The sequence below is a fragment of the Juglans regia genome, chromosome 2, assembly GCF_001411555.2.
Source record: "Juglans regia cultivar Chandler chromosome 2, Walnut 2.0, whole genome shotgun sequence".
Classification (NCBI taxonomy): Eukaryota; Viridiplantae; Streptophyta; class Magnoliopsida; order Fagales; family Juglandaceae; genus Juglans; species Juglans regia.
This window is the reverse complement of record NC_049902.1, coordinates 12689423-12703703: the sequence shown is the minus strand read 5'-3', so window position 1 is coordinate 12703703 and position 14281 is coordinate 12689423. Positions and strand designations below refer to the sequence as shown.

The following is a 14281-nucleotide window of genomic DNA, read 5'->3' as shown; positions in this document are numbered from 1 at the left end:
TTTACTGACAATATGGACAGCATATGAGATATCCAGACGTGTGATAGTGAGGTAGATTAGACTCCCAACAAGCTTCCTATATAATGTAGGATCAGAAATTAAATCACCCTCATCCTTCCAATACTTCACATTGACTTCCATAGGAGTATCAACTGAAGTAGTCTCCCCCAACCCAGCCAATGGAACAAGGTCCTGGGTGTATTTATGTTGATTAATAAATAACCCATGTGGCTGATTGTGAACTTTTTGCCCCAAGTTATAAGTCAATAGTCCCAAATCTTTCATATGAAAGACCCTATGAAGATGCATCTGAACCCTTTGAATAAATTAAATATCAGATCCAGTAATAATGATATCGTCCAAATAGACCAACAGAAAAACAAAACCAGAATCACTCTTATGAAGGAACAAAGAAACATCATACACACTCTGAGTGAATTGAAACTCAAGCAAGGTATTGTGGAACTTCTCAAACCAAGCTATGGGAGCTTGTTTCAGACCATACAATGACATTTTCAGCTTACAAACATCATTAGCTGAGAAAAGGAGCATACCAGAAGGAAGTTTCATGTAAATATCCTCTTTTAAATCACCGTGAAGAAAAGCATTCTTCACATCCATTTAATGCAATTGCCAAGACTGAGAAGCGGCAATGGCAAGAAGGAGACGAACAGTAGTCATCTTAGTAACAGGAGCAAACGTCTCGTCATAATCAATCCCATATTCTTGTCTATTTCCCAAAGCTACCAAATGAGCTTTATATCTCTCAAGGGACCCATCTGATCTAAGCTTCACAGAATACACCCACTTACTACCAATAGGTGTCACAGAAGAAGGACAAGACACAATATCCCAAGTGTCATTGACCGCTAGTGCATCCATTTCTACTTGCATGGCATCCCTCCAACACTCATGTTTCATAGCCTGCTTATAAGAGGAGGGAATAACAATAGAAGAAAGTGTAGCAGACATAGAAGAATGAGATGAAAAATCATACCGATCCGGAGGTTTGGAGACTCTAGAAGTATGCCGACAAGGTGGTGGATCATAAGATGTGTCAAGGGATTGATCAGGAGGCATAGGCGAATGCTCAGGAGGGGCGGAAAAAGCGATCAGATCTTCTGGATGAGATGGTTTACGCCTGGTGTAAACACAACCAGGTTTAAACCGAGTAGAAGCTGGTGTAGAAGTTGTATCTTCATCTGAAAAATTTGGCAAAACACAGAAACTAGGAGGAATAGAGTCTAGATGAGTATGAAAAAAATTGTTGTTTGTCAAAGAAGACCACATTGCGAGAAACTCGAATGCGTTTAGCCTGAGGATCATAACAAACAAAACCCTTCTAAAAAGAATTATACCCTAAAAAGGCACATTTGACTGATTGAGCAGAAAGTTTGTGTCTTTTGTTAGATATAAGATGCACAAAACAAACACAACCAAATGAGTGCAATTGAGAATAGTCTGGAGAGTGCCCAAATAGCAAAGAATAAGGAGAAACATTGTCTAATACTGGAGTAGGTAATCTATTAATTAAATACACAGCAGTAGACAAAGTTTCACACCAAAAATGAGAGGGCACACCCAAATCAATTAGGAAAGCCCAGACCATATCAAGAAGATGACGATTCTTTCTTTCAGCTACTCCATTTTGTTGTGGAGTATATGGACAAGAACGTTGAGAAATAATTCCTTGATCTTGAAGGAATATTTGAAACTCAGTAGATATATATTCTCCTCTTGAATCGGAGCAAAGAACCTTAATAGAGGTAGAGAATTGATTAGTGAGATAAGCCAAGAAACGCTTGAATACCGAAAATACTTCATTGAAGAAAATAAATCCACGTAAAATGAGTATAATCATCAATAAACGTCACAAAATATTTATAACGATCATGAGATTCTATCGGGGCAAATCCCCACACATCACTATGAATAACATCAAAGGCACGAGTGGCATAAGATCCTTTAGAAGGAAAAGGCAAAACTTTACTTTTAGCTAACTTGCATGTATCACAATCAAAATTTAATTGATCGAGAGAATAGAAATCTTTATTGCCTATTAAACCAGAAGATGACAACTTATGAAGTATGTGAGAATTGGGATGGCCCAACCGCCTATGCCAATCCTTCACACTCAAGTACCAACATTACAAGAAAACGAAGATAAAGACTTTGACTCAACAGATTTGGAATCTAAACATAATGGAAACAGCCGACCCTCTTTAGGACCCCTCGCGATCATCTTCCCGGTCACCTGATCCTGTACAAGACAACCAGAAGAAGTGAATGACACTCTACAATTGCTGTCAACTAATTGTCCAATAGAAATCAGATTGGTATTTAATGAAGGAGACACCAAAACATTATTTAAGGAATGAGAAATGTCACCTATGGCAGTGATAGGTAGGGAACTACCATTTGCCGTGTGAATTTTAAGTGGACCAGCATACTGTGAGACATTAACAAGAGAGTTAGAGATACTTGTCATATGATTGGTGGCACCAGAATCAAAATACCAAGGTTTAGAGGCAGATTTGGTTTTACCTGAAATACCAAAAGCTGAAAGAGCTGAGATTATCATTTGTTGGACCATTTCTGGTATGATAGGAGTGGAATTTTGAGAAGTGGAAGCTGGAACTTGAGAGGAAATGGCCAAGGTAGAACTGGCAGCACTAGTAGCCTCAGCAGCAGCTGAATAAGCAGTTGCTTGGCGACGTGCAGGACGTATTGGGCAATCCTTGATAATATGCCCTTGCTTCTTGCAATAGTTGCAAGTTTTCTTGGAACAATTTGCAGCAAGATGCCCATAACCTTTGCAACTATAGCATTGAGTAGTGCTCAAATCCCTCCCTTTAGTTTTTCCTTGAGCTGCACATGCCACAGGAGCTAAAGTAGCTTGTTCCATGGCTGTTTAAGTTATTAATCTTTGCTCCTCTAGAAATCTCTCTCCCAAACACATATCAAATGGAGGCATAGGATCTCATTTCATCAGATTAGCACGAATAAATTCAAATTCCGGCCTTAGTTTCATAAGAAACTGTGCCCGCATAGTTGCTTCATGAATAGCTTGAATATCGGCCAAACTTGTTGCTAGAATTGAAGTGTATACAATATCTGTATACTTAGCCCACAAGTTACAAAAACCAAAATAAAACTCCTCCACAGAGAGAGCTCCTTGAGAGAAATTCGACATCTCTAGTTCGAGTTGAAATCTGCTAGCTGCATTATTCTGAGTATACAACCACTTGAGATGATTCCACATATCACGAGCATTCTTGAATGAGCGTAAATTCAAGATAATATGGGGATCAACAGATCCATGAATCCAAGACATGACTTGGGCATCCTTGCTTTCCCAAGAAGCCCGCTGATCTTTGTCTTCTAGTGCCACATTACTCCCATCAATATGACCCCAAAGTTCCTTTTCTTTCCATTGAATCGAACTAGAAGAGAATCTCTAATTTTAGAAGACATGATAGACAAGAAACCCTAGCTGCAACAAACCTCGCCAAGAAGCACCAAACTGCTCTAAATAACGCCGATAGTCTGAGAAATTATCACCCACACGCAATACAACATATCGCAGCCCAAAAATCACTCATAGAATATGCCGACAACCTCAGAAATCCACAATACACTCTCTAAAACAGAGTGCCGATAATCACCGCTACAGACAATTTTTTTTTTTTTGAAGCAAGGGCCAAAAATCGACGCAATAATGCACAAGAAACACTCAAGAGGTTGCCAAAAGTCACAAGGAACCCCAGCCTTCAACTCAGACAACACCGATAGTCACACGAGAGGCCAAGAACAAACAATGAAGGCACCGAGAAGCACACGGAAGGCCAAACACGAACTTAGCCAGCGCCGAGAATGAAGAACCCACAAAGAAGCCCCCAAGAAAGGAAAAAAAATTCGTAGAAATAGAGAAAAAAAATTATTAACCTGGTCTTGATACCATAACAAATTTCTTTCTTTGACTGAATAATCCCTCCTATTCCTTCTCATTCATTTAGTAGTCAAAATAGATTACACCAATTAGCCATTCGAAATTTGACTTCCTATCCTATAGGGATTTAAATCTTGGATAAGATATGTTTCTCATACTTATCTACTTAATCTAAATATTCAACTTACAAATTATATAAATCCTACAGTTGTATAAATATATCTATACCCGAAATACATAGATAACGTAGGAATTAATTCAAATAAATATAATTCACTAATAGAGTCTCCCTATTTCCGATTGTTTGCTAAACAACCTAATTATGATAATCTTTGTATATTTGGTTGTGAATGTTTTGTCCATTTACCTCCTCATGAGCGACATAAATTATCTGCTCAATCTGTTAGATGTGCATTCTTGGGATATAATGTGTGTCAAAAGGGATTTGTTTGCTATGATCCTACTTTACATCGTACACGTATTTTTAGGAATATTATTTTTTTTGCAAATCAACATTTCTTTCCTGTGTCCTCTGTGCCCTCTTCTTCTACCATGGTCCTCCCTTCCTTTGAGCAGCAGTTCTCAAATCTTTATCAAGTTAGCTATCACTTTAAACCAGGTATTGTGTATATGAGACGCTCCCGCCCACAGTCTCTTCTGGTGGTTCAACCAATATCTGATCCTACCATGCTCCAGAATTAGTCAGTTGCAGCACCTCCATAGCCCTTGGTACGTCGCTCTCCTCGACTATCTGTACCTCAGGATAGGTATGGGTTTTCTTCTGGCCACTCTATTTCATCTCTTACTGCTACATTGTCCAATTTTGATATTCCCACATGCTACTCACATGCTGTCAAGCATGATTGTTGGCGACAAGCTATGCAGGAAGAAATTGTCTCTCTAAAGGCCAATCACACTTGGGGCATTGTGCCTTGTCCTTCCACCATAGTTCCCCTGGGCTAAAAATGGGTTTACTCCATCAAGGTTCAATTTGATGGGAGTTTGGATTGTTATAAAGCTCGGCTTGTTGCACTTGGGAATAATTAGGAATATAATGTCAATTATGAAGAGCCTTTGCTCCTGTGGCTAAGATGATCATTGTCCGTACGATTCTAGCTCTTGCTGCTTCCAATGATTGGCCACTACATCAGATGAATGTCAAGAATGCTTTTCTTCACAGGGACCTTAAAGAGTGTATTTATATGAAGCCACCTCCGGGATTGTTTCCCTCTCTGACCTCACGTGTGTAAACTTCATCGCTCTCTTTATGGTCTCAAACAAGCGCCGAGGGCCTGGTTTGATAAATTTTGCACCACTTTACTACAATTTTCATTTAAGCAAAGCAAATACGACACTTCATTGTTTCTTCGGAAATCAGACATGGGTATTGTTGTATCTTTGGTTTATGTTGATGATATTGTGATCACTAGTTTTGATTCTGCTTTACTTGTCCAGCTCAAGACTCATCTCTCAGAATCTTTTCATATGAAAGATCTTGGGTCTCTCACATATTTTCTTAGTCTTGAGGTGCATCATAGTCCTTATAATATTTCACTCAATCAATATAAGTATGCTAGTGACTTGGTGGCTACCACTGGACTACAGGAGGCTACTTCTGTCGATATTCCCATGGAATTACACGTCAAGCTTCGCAAAGTGGAGGGTGACTTACTTGATAATCCCAATTTATACTAAAAGTTGGTAGGTAGCCTTGTCTATCTCATCATTACTAGACCGAGCATTTCTTTTACTGTATAGCAAGTTAGCCAGTTTCTTCAGACCCCTCGTCATCTTCATTTGGCTGCAGTCCGTAGAATCATCTGCTATGTTTAGGGCACTTCCATCCGTGGCTTATTCTTTCCTGCAAGTAATTCTTCTCGTCTTGCTGCTTATAACGATGCTAATTGGGCTGGTTGTGCTGATACACGTCGCTCCATCACTGGTTGGTGCGTGTTTTTAGGTGATGCATTGATCTCCTAGAAGCGTAAGAAGCAAGACAGAGTTTCTAAGTCATCTACAGAATTTGAGTACTGGGCAATGTCTCTTGCTTGTTCCGAAATTATTTTGCTTCAAGGTTTGCTTGCTGAGTTAGACTTCTTTGAGGCTGATCCTACACCTTTACAGGCCGATAATACAAGTGCTATTCAGATCACGGTCAATCTTATCTATCATGAGTGCATAAAGTATATTGAAGTCGACTGTCACTCCATCCGTGAAGCCTTTGAAGCTCGTGTTATCACTCTTCTCCATATTTCCACTGAACTACAAATTATTGATATCTTCACCAAGACGCTCACTTGTCATTGACATTGCTTCCTAAGTAGCAAATTGATGCTTGTTGATCAACCCGCATCAATTTGAGGGGGGGGGGGGCTGTCAATGGACAGTTTTGCTGTCCATATTTGTTTCCTTATTTATTTCCTTGATTTACTATTCTGTACAATTAACATAATATTTGACAGATTGTGTAAGGATAGAATTAGCATATACTTATTTCTTTCCATGTATAGAACTCTTGTACAGTTTATATAATAAACCAAGATCACAAGTCCAATTGATTCAGCCATTCAAACAGAATTCTGACTTATTTTGACACTAGATACTCAAGTTGTTAAGATATATGCAAGTTGTTCTTCTGTCTTCACATTAGATACCAAATAATCTTCCACAAATATAAAATAACCTGAGGTAATCTCCAATCTGTAAATGATCCAGTCCAATCTACATATGTATATGATTCTGTCTTCAATTGATCATTTTTTGTGAATAAGTCAGAATAACAAACTTTTACCATGTGAAGATTTCATATAGTGACCACTTCCATATGAGGTCCTTCGGCAAGCGCATAAACTGACTCACCGCACTCACCGTCTAGGCAATGTCTGGACAAGTATGATATAGCTGAATTACCTTCCAACCAATCTTTGGTATCTGCCATCATCCATTATATTCCCGTCAACTTCTTATAACCTTTTATTTTGTTCTACAGGGTTGTCAACTGCCTTAAAATGGAGCATCCCTGTTTTCTTGAGTAGATCAGAGACAATTTCTCTGGGAGCCAAAAATACCACATCTCGAATTCAATCTTGCCATCTGAATACACAAAAAATACTTCAGATTTCCCAAGTCTTCTATCTCAAACTCACTAGCCAGATATTTATTTAGCCTTTGAAAAACCTCATCGTCATTCCTTGTCAACACTATGTCACACACAAACAGTCATAGCAGTAACCTTGCCCATATGGTTGGTAGCCCACATGAACAGTGTACGATCAGCCTAACCTTGTTTACGACCACATCATTATATTGCTTGGGAAAACCTCTCAAACCATGCCCTACGAGACTGTTTGGCCCATATAGGACCTTATTTAGCTTACACATGGCTGACGATAATTGAGGACCAGCGGAAGCTCCTTTATACTTCTTCCTCTGGGTCCCAACAAAGGAAATTCTTCACATCAAACTGCTAAAACCTTTTGACACCAAGTTAGCCTTCTCTCCACGCATCCATCAGCCTTATGCTTTACCATGAATACCCATTTACATCCTACCATTTTTTCCTTTAGGAAATTCACAAGCTTCTGTGTGTTAATTTTGCGAAGAGCTTTCATCGCTTCCTGTTCTGTTTCCCTCCACCTTGGATCCCCTAGGGCATTTTGTAATCGTTGGGGGATAAATATAGAAGACAATTTGGAGATAAAAGTGGATACTGATAAGATGGTGAAAGCTTTTGGCATGTAACAAAGTGAAAAAGAGGAAATTGAGTACAAGATCCAACTTATATCGTGAAATGGGAAGATTTACATTATCAAAGACCCAAAATGGGTCTAGCCTACAAGTAGGGCTGGGCTTCGACTCCGACAGAGTCGGAGTGCTCGTTTCCGACCTCCGACTCCGACAAAAATTGGAGCTCCGACTCCAATCGGAGTCTTCTCTTCACTATTGCTCTCCAATTGAAGAGATGTCTGAGTAAGAAGAAAGTCAGCTTGAGATTCAAAGAAAGTTAATCGTGAAGAGAAATACGGGTGACAGAAATTGAACTGCCAGATACAGATGAAAAGGAGCCATCATCCATCTAGCTTTTTCCTTGCCTGAACAGAGATGGTATGAAAAGAATAAAGATAATAAACCAGTCATAACGTCAGATGCTCCCATATCAAAGGATCATCATAATGAACGAGATTTTTAGTGAGGTTTACATTCAATAACAAAGCCAAATTACCTGAACGAGCGAAAAAAAGGACGCATTGGTTGATGGCTCCAGTTGAGAGAGTTTCTCTACCTGCTCCTTTTTGAGAATTCTAGTGCCAAGACTCAACATGAGTACAATTGCCTTAGGTTGAGTGGCACCACCAAAAAAAACCTCTACCTCTAGTAGGATGGCCATGATGCCTCAAACAGCTTTCTTGTGCATGCATTGATCAATTAGAATGATCACAAAAACATATCCTTATCATCCCGTGGAGCATCTTAGCCTTTCTTCCTTCACAAATCTAGAAAATCCTTTTCTAGGACCTTCAGATGTGCAATAATGTATATTGTTCCTTTGAGGGAGAATGAAGAATGACTCCTCGGTGACTCTCCACATTCTGAACATAAGCAAACACCTCTTAAAGAGATGAGAGAAGCCTTTCCCCCAAAACCTGAACTTGATTTACATCATATACAGAGTTCAAACAGGTAAGAAACTCATAAATGTGCCCTTACTCGAATATCTTCGAAATTCTCAGTATCTGCTTGCACACGGCCTAAAAAATCTGATAATGATCCAACCTCCTGTCACAAGGCACAAAGTCTGTGATAGTTGCAACTGACCATTCACCCTGTGCCATGCCATGAGTTCGACGTTTCAACTCATGAACTTGTATAGCATTCCCCTTTCTGGAATAACTTTGGGTAGCGATATCCAAAATCTCATAAGCAATGTTTAAAAACAAGTACCCTTGACTAGTATCTGGTAGCATTGAATGCAACCAAGACATGATTAGGGAATTTTTTTCTTCTCATTGGGCTAATCTACCCTTGGTTCCTAAACCTTCCCATTTACCTCTACTTTTAATAAACAACATAGCAAACAAAGACCGAGCAAGATAGTCGAGTCAATCCAATTAGTTGATTTACTGAGTTGGATTTACGTTTTTTTATACGTAAGAAAATTTATTAATCCACATAGTTGGGCATAACCTAAGTACACGGGAAGTATACAAGAGAAAGACACCTAATTACAAAGCTGGAAAAACAACATAAAAGTCATTAAGACTACTCCTATCCAATACAATAACCGAGGCCCGAAGCAATAACGTATTAAAGCAAAAACCACTAATCCCTCCCGCCGAACGTTCTCTATTGTCAAAACAGCGAAACAACGCCCATTGCTCTCATTCCAAATACGCCACATAAGGCATAGAGGCACCATCTTCCAAACAGCCGCAATTTGTTGATTACCTTGAATACCTCTCTAACAAGCCAAAAGATTCACCACCCTCTTAGGCATCACCCAAGCAATGCCAAGGCTAACAAAAACCTCATCCCATAAAGCCTTAGCCACATCACAATGGAGAAGAAGGTGATCCGCTGATTCTCCACACCTTTTGCACATAAAGCACCAATCCATTACAACAATACTGTGCTTTCTCAACTTATCAATAGTAAGAATTTTCCCATGACAAGCCAACCAACCAAAAAAAAGCCACCTTGAGAGGCACTCTGCTTCTCCAAATATATCAGTAGGAGAATGAATCGCCATGACCTTATACATAGATCTAACCGAAAAATTCTTATTTCCAGGATGGATCCAAAGCAATCTATCATCCCCTCCTGACTTTATGTTTAGAGCATATAACAAACTGTAAAAATCAGTGATGTTCCCCACCTCCCAATCCTGGACAGCTCTAATAAACCTCACTGACCACTGGATAAAATCAGTAGAATTATCCATATAATCAGCCACGAAAGCACCTTATCCAAGGCAATCCTGAAAAGAGAATGGAAGACATTCTTCAGAACATCATCTCCACACCATAAATCATGCCAAACTCTAATCCGGGTACCCCTACCCACCTCAAATCTGAAATTTCTGGAGAAAACCCCCAATCCGTTTTGAATGAATTTCCACACTCCCACACCATACACACCTCTTACTTCGTTTGAGCACCAACCTCTCCAAATACTCCCATATTTGGCATCAATAACAGTCCTCCAAAGGCATTCCCTTCTTGATGGTGCGGCCAAAACCATTTCCTTAAAAGTGCCGCATTAAAAGTTCTCAGCTTTCTAACCCTCAAACCTCCATAGGATAAAGGAGTACAATCTTGTACCACTTAAGCAAGTGGAATTTTTTCTCATCCTTCAAACCCCCCCACAGAAAAGCACAAAAGATCTTTTCCATTCTACTAGCCACTCCTGTAGGCAAAGGAAATAAAGATAGGAAATAAGTTGGGAGGTTAGATAAAGTACTCTTGATAAGAGTGATTCTTCCCCTTTTAGACAAATAAATCATTTTCCAACCACCCAATCTACATTCAATCTTTTCGATAACCTTGTCCCACATTGCCTTGGATTAATGAGGTGCCACCAAGGGAAGACCAAGATAATTCATTGGCAAAGTATATACCTTACAACCCAAAATATCAACCAAATCATCTAAATTATTGATGAAACCAACAAGGACCATTTCAAACTTTGACCAATTCACCTTTAAGCTGGAAACAGCTTCAAAACATAGAAAAAGTGCCTGTAACGAATGAATCTTGTCAGGGTTCAGCTCACAAACGATTAAAGTGTCATCAATGAAGAGTAGATGAGAGACATTAACACTGCCATACGAAGAGCTACCCACCGAAAAGCCCGAGATAAAACCCCTATCCAACGATGCCTTCAACATTCTGCTCAAAACATCCATTACTAAAACAAAGAGGAAAGGGGACAAAGGTCCCCTTGCCTCAATCCCCGGGACCTATTAAAAATACCCGCGGGGGTGCCATTAACCAAAACCAAAACCAAAAATCTAATAGTAGAGATGTAATGCTTCATCCACTTGTACCATCTCTCCCCAAAACCATACCTATCAAGAATGCAAACCAAAAAATCCTAGTTAACATGGTCAAAAGCCTTCTTCAAGTCAAGTTTACAAAGAATGTCAAGTTTAGAAATTACTGTTTGCTTTTGTCTTGGATACCACAGTAAACAACCTCTCATTTAAGGAGGCATGACACCGTTTTTGTAATTGGTGCTGAACAACATGTCGCTTTTGCCTGTACTGGACGACATCCCTATTGCTTCATCAGAATGACCTGCCATTTTGTCTAACACTAAGCTGCATGTCATTTGGACTAGCTATAGTGCCACCATTCCTAGTCAATGGAAAACGCCAATCTCACCACAAGACAATTTTAACCATCGATGACTTCAAAAAAATGTGAAACCACATAGTCGAACTACATACATGGAAAAACCAAAGAAAATATGAACTAGCTTCACCATTCATGTATTGACTTGCATCCACAATTCTTTAAATCCATCACCAACAACCATAAGGATGCAACACCAAGTCGTTTCCAAGTAGATTAATAGCTCCCTCAGCTCAAGCCAACATTAGCATACATGCTACTGCCATCAGGATCAATACAATGCAGTGGTTCACCGTATAAGCCAGATGTGTTATGTGAATAGTGCTCTAATACCAAGTCGAGGGTAACAGTCTTTAAGGGAAATGGATCATTGAGGAAAACTAGTGAATCACATAGAGATAAATCTCAATTGGTTGATATTATGTGCATCACAATTTCAAGGTCTAAGTTTGATCCTAGCTTACATGATAAAGAAGGCAACTATTATTGATGTAAAGTGAATAATCATAGAGAGAAGAAACCATACAGATCGATAAGGTAAGTTAAGGTCCATAGTTGTTCTGGGATTACGCCGACAACATCCAAGGCATATACTTTCCTGCAAAGAAGATTCAAAAGAACAACCAATTATGAAAGGAAAGATTGATATATTCAATATCTTCAAGATATTTTGAAGTTCAGGTTTGGTACAATTACATAAACCATATTTTGGTCCCCATAATTTCATTGAACTTTTTAAAGAATGTCTAGAGCCAAAAAGTGGATTATTATAAGAATTATGCTTCAGCTTGTATTGAAATTACTTACATTCAGTGTGGTTTTTTCGGAGCAAAAATTGAAAAGCTTAATGTAATGTGGCAGGTTTATGGCTGCTCAATAAGATAAGTAAATAATATCACTCAAGTTCTCCACAAAAGACATATTAAAATATAATGGTGAGACTTGATCCGATTACCTTTGCAAGGATTTTATTTCTATGTTTACACTAAAAAGGCATCTCAATTTCTACATGCATCCACCAATGGCATTCAATTCAAAGTTCAGTGTACAATAACAGATTTCCTACTAGTGTTACCATTCATGCAGCAACCATCCCTCAGGATAACAACACAATACATTTGCATTTTAGAGCTCTACACAGCACATGACCACCTCCATATTGATAGCATTCTACAATAGCCTCAGGAAATCATACAAACAAGAATAAAAATGCATTGATGGGAAAAACACACTCTATGCATTGAAGAATTTCTATAAAACGTCAAAAACTCGAGATTTAGCTACATTGATTCTCATATTCCTGTCTTCCCAAGTTGTGTACAGAAAAGTAGCAAACAGTAGTTTCACAGTAAAAAAGAGTTGAGATTTTCCTCTGAAATGGGTGGACAACCAATGATGGTCTCCAACCCATTCGTTTTGACAGGCAGCATCTCACATTTATCATTAAGAAGTGACCCAATTCATGCGAAGAATAAACTGTTAGAAAAGAAGTGATTCACGTTTTCCTCTGCTTCATTGCATAGCTTTCAGGTGCTATGTTGAATATATCCAACATTTATAGCTTTCTAGAGTGTTCAGCATCCCATGGAAAACAATCCAAAGGATCATGGCATGCGGATTGCCGGGGAATGAAGCCGTTGAACTAAATAATTTCATTCTGTAGTTAGCCCTTGGATTCTGCTTGCATTATAGGCACTCTTCAGCGTGAAATCGCATTTGAAGCCTCAGTCAAGACTATCCTATTTGTCTACACCTGTTGGGGAGGAGCATAGCAGGAGTGTTTGCCACTAATTCCCCCATTCAGGGAATGAAGGCTGATTCTAGTTGTTGCTCATAACTATCTTCAGCCTAATGTTAATTTGATCGGTGGATTTCAGCCTTAATGTTATTATTTGACCTAGTGACTTCTATGGCGCTCCCCTACTGAACTTCAGCATCTAGACCATTTGGATGCCAGTCATCAAACCATAAAAATGTATCCCATCAACTTCCCTCTATATGCTCGACATGCTTGATTCAGCTTCAGGCTAAGTCCGTGCTTGATCATTACAACAACATTCAAGTTTCCAACCTTTCAATCACCATACCACCTTCAACAAAGGACAGGCATACACTAGCCCATGCTACCCTCACTCCACCTTGACATAAGTCACTGACTTACATAAGTCACTGACTTTCAAAAGAAACGATCTCAAATCTTTCAATCTGCTTGATGACAATTTTAGGTAGAATAAAATAGGATGACCAGAATGGTTATACAGTAATAAGATTGATTTTATCAATTGTAGATGAACAAAAAAAGACATGGGCTGGCTAGCCCATCTTCTTGCATTTGCCAAGATCTTTTCAACCAAAATACTGCAATCAGATTCCTTCAAACTAGAAAAGATAAGGGGAACTTCTAACTACCAGAATGGTAAGGAGATCTCTGTGTAGCCTAGTATAATGATTGGGTTTTTTTCTTCCCTCGATACTCCACAAGGGAAGAGGTTGCTCCAGTCAGGGTTAGGAAACAACCCCAACAACTCAGAAAATTGGTTGAGACATCAAGGGAGGTGAAATTGGATCCAATTCTAAAAACCATTATATAATCAACAAAGCATAAGCGGGTAACTTTCTCCTCTTAAATCTCTGATGGAACTTGAACCTCTTTTTCAGAATACATGGAACTAGCAGATAGAGGTTGGGGGACCAACTCCAGCAAGCGTTGTCATTAAATGCACTTTCAGTGGCACATGATGAATATTTGTCTTGATGGTGGTTTGAAATTGTAGTTTTTGGGAAGAGGAATAATCATTCTTATTATTTTCCAACAGAAACGTTTACAATATAAATAGAAGAGGAAGGCCACCAAATCAGGAGGGCCACCTAATAAGAAAATCAAATCAGCAAATTCCTAGGCTATAAAACAGGAAACAGAAATATCTAAAATCTGAAATAGTTATTTCAGATTTTATCTAAAATAGAACTTCCTAATTTATCT

At 38.9% G+C, this 14281-nt stretch overlaps 1 protein-coding gene and 1 long non-coding RNA gene across 2 annotated transcripts in view; both read right to left on the bottom strand.

Annotated features, from left to right (window-relative positions):
* The window catches only part of LOC109001730 (probable LRR receptor-like serine/threonine-protein kinase At1g56140), a 57733-nt gene that overhangs the window by 26267 nt on the left and 17185 nt on the right, over nucleotides 1–14281 (bottom strand). Inside the window, exon 3 of the mRNA XM_035686977.1 lies at nucleotides 11825–11896. Coding sequence (XP_035542870.1) covers nucleotides 11825–11896 — 72 coding nt within the window. The remainder of the gene's footprint in view (nucleotides 1–11824; nucleotides 11897–14281) is intronic.
* LOC109001739 lies at nucleotides 2188–2759 on the bottom strand. The gene is made up of 3 exons (XR_004798930.1): nucleotides 2545–2759; nucleotides 2389–2449; nucleotides 2188–2260 (listed from the first exon to the last, which is right to left on the bottom strand). It is a non-coding gene; the product is annotated as an uncharacterized LOC109001739 (long non-coding RNA).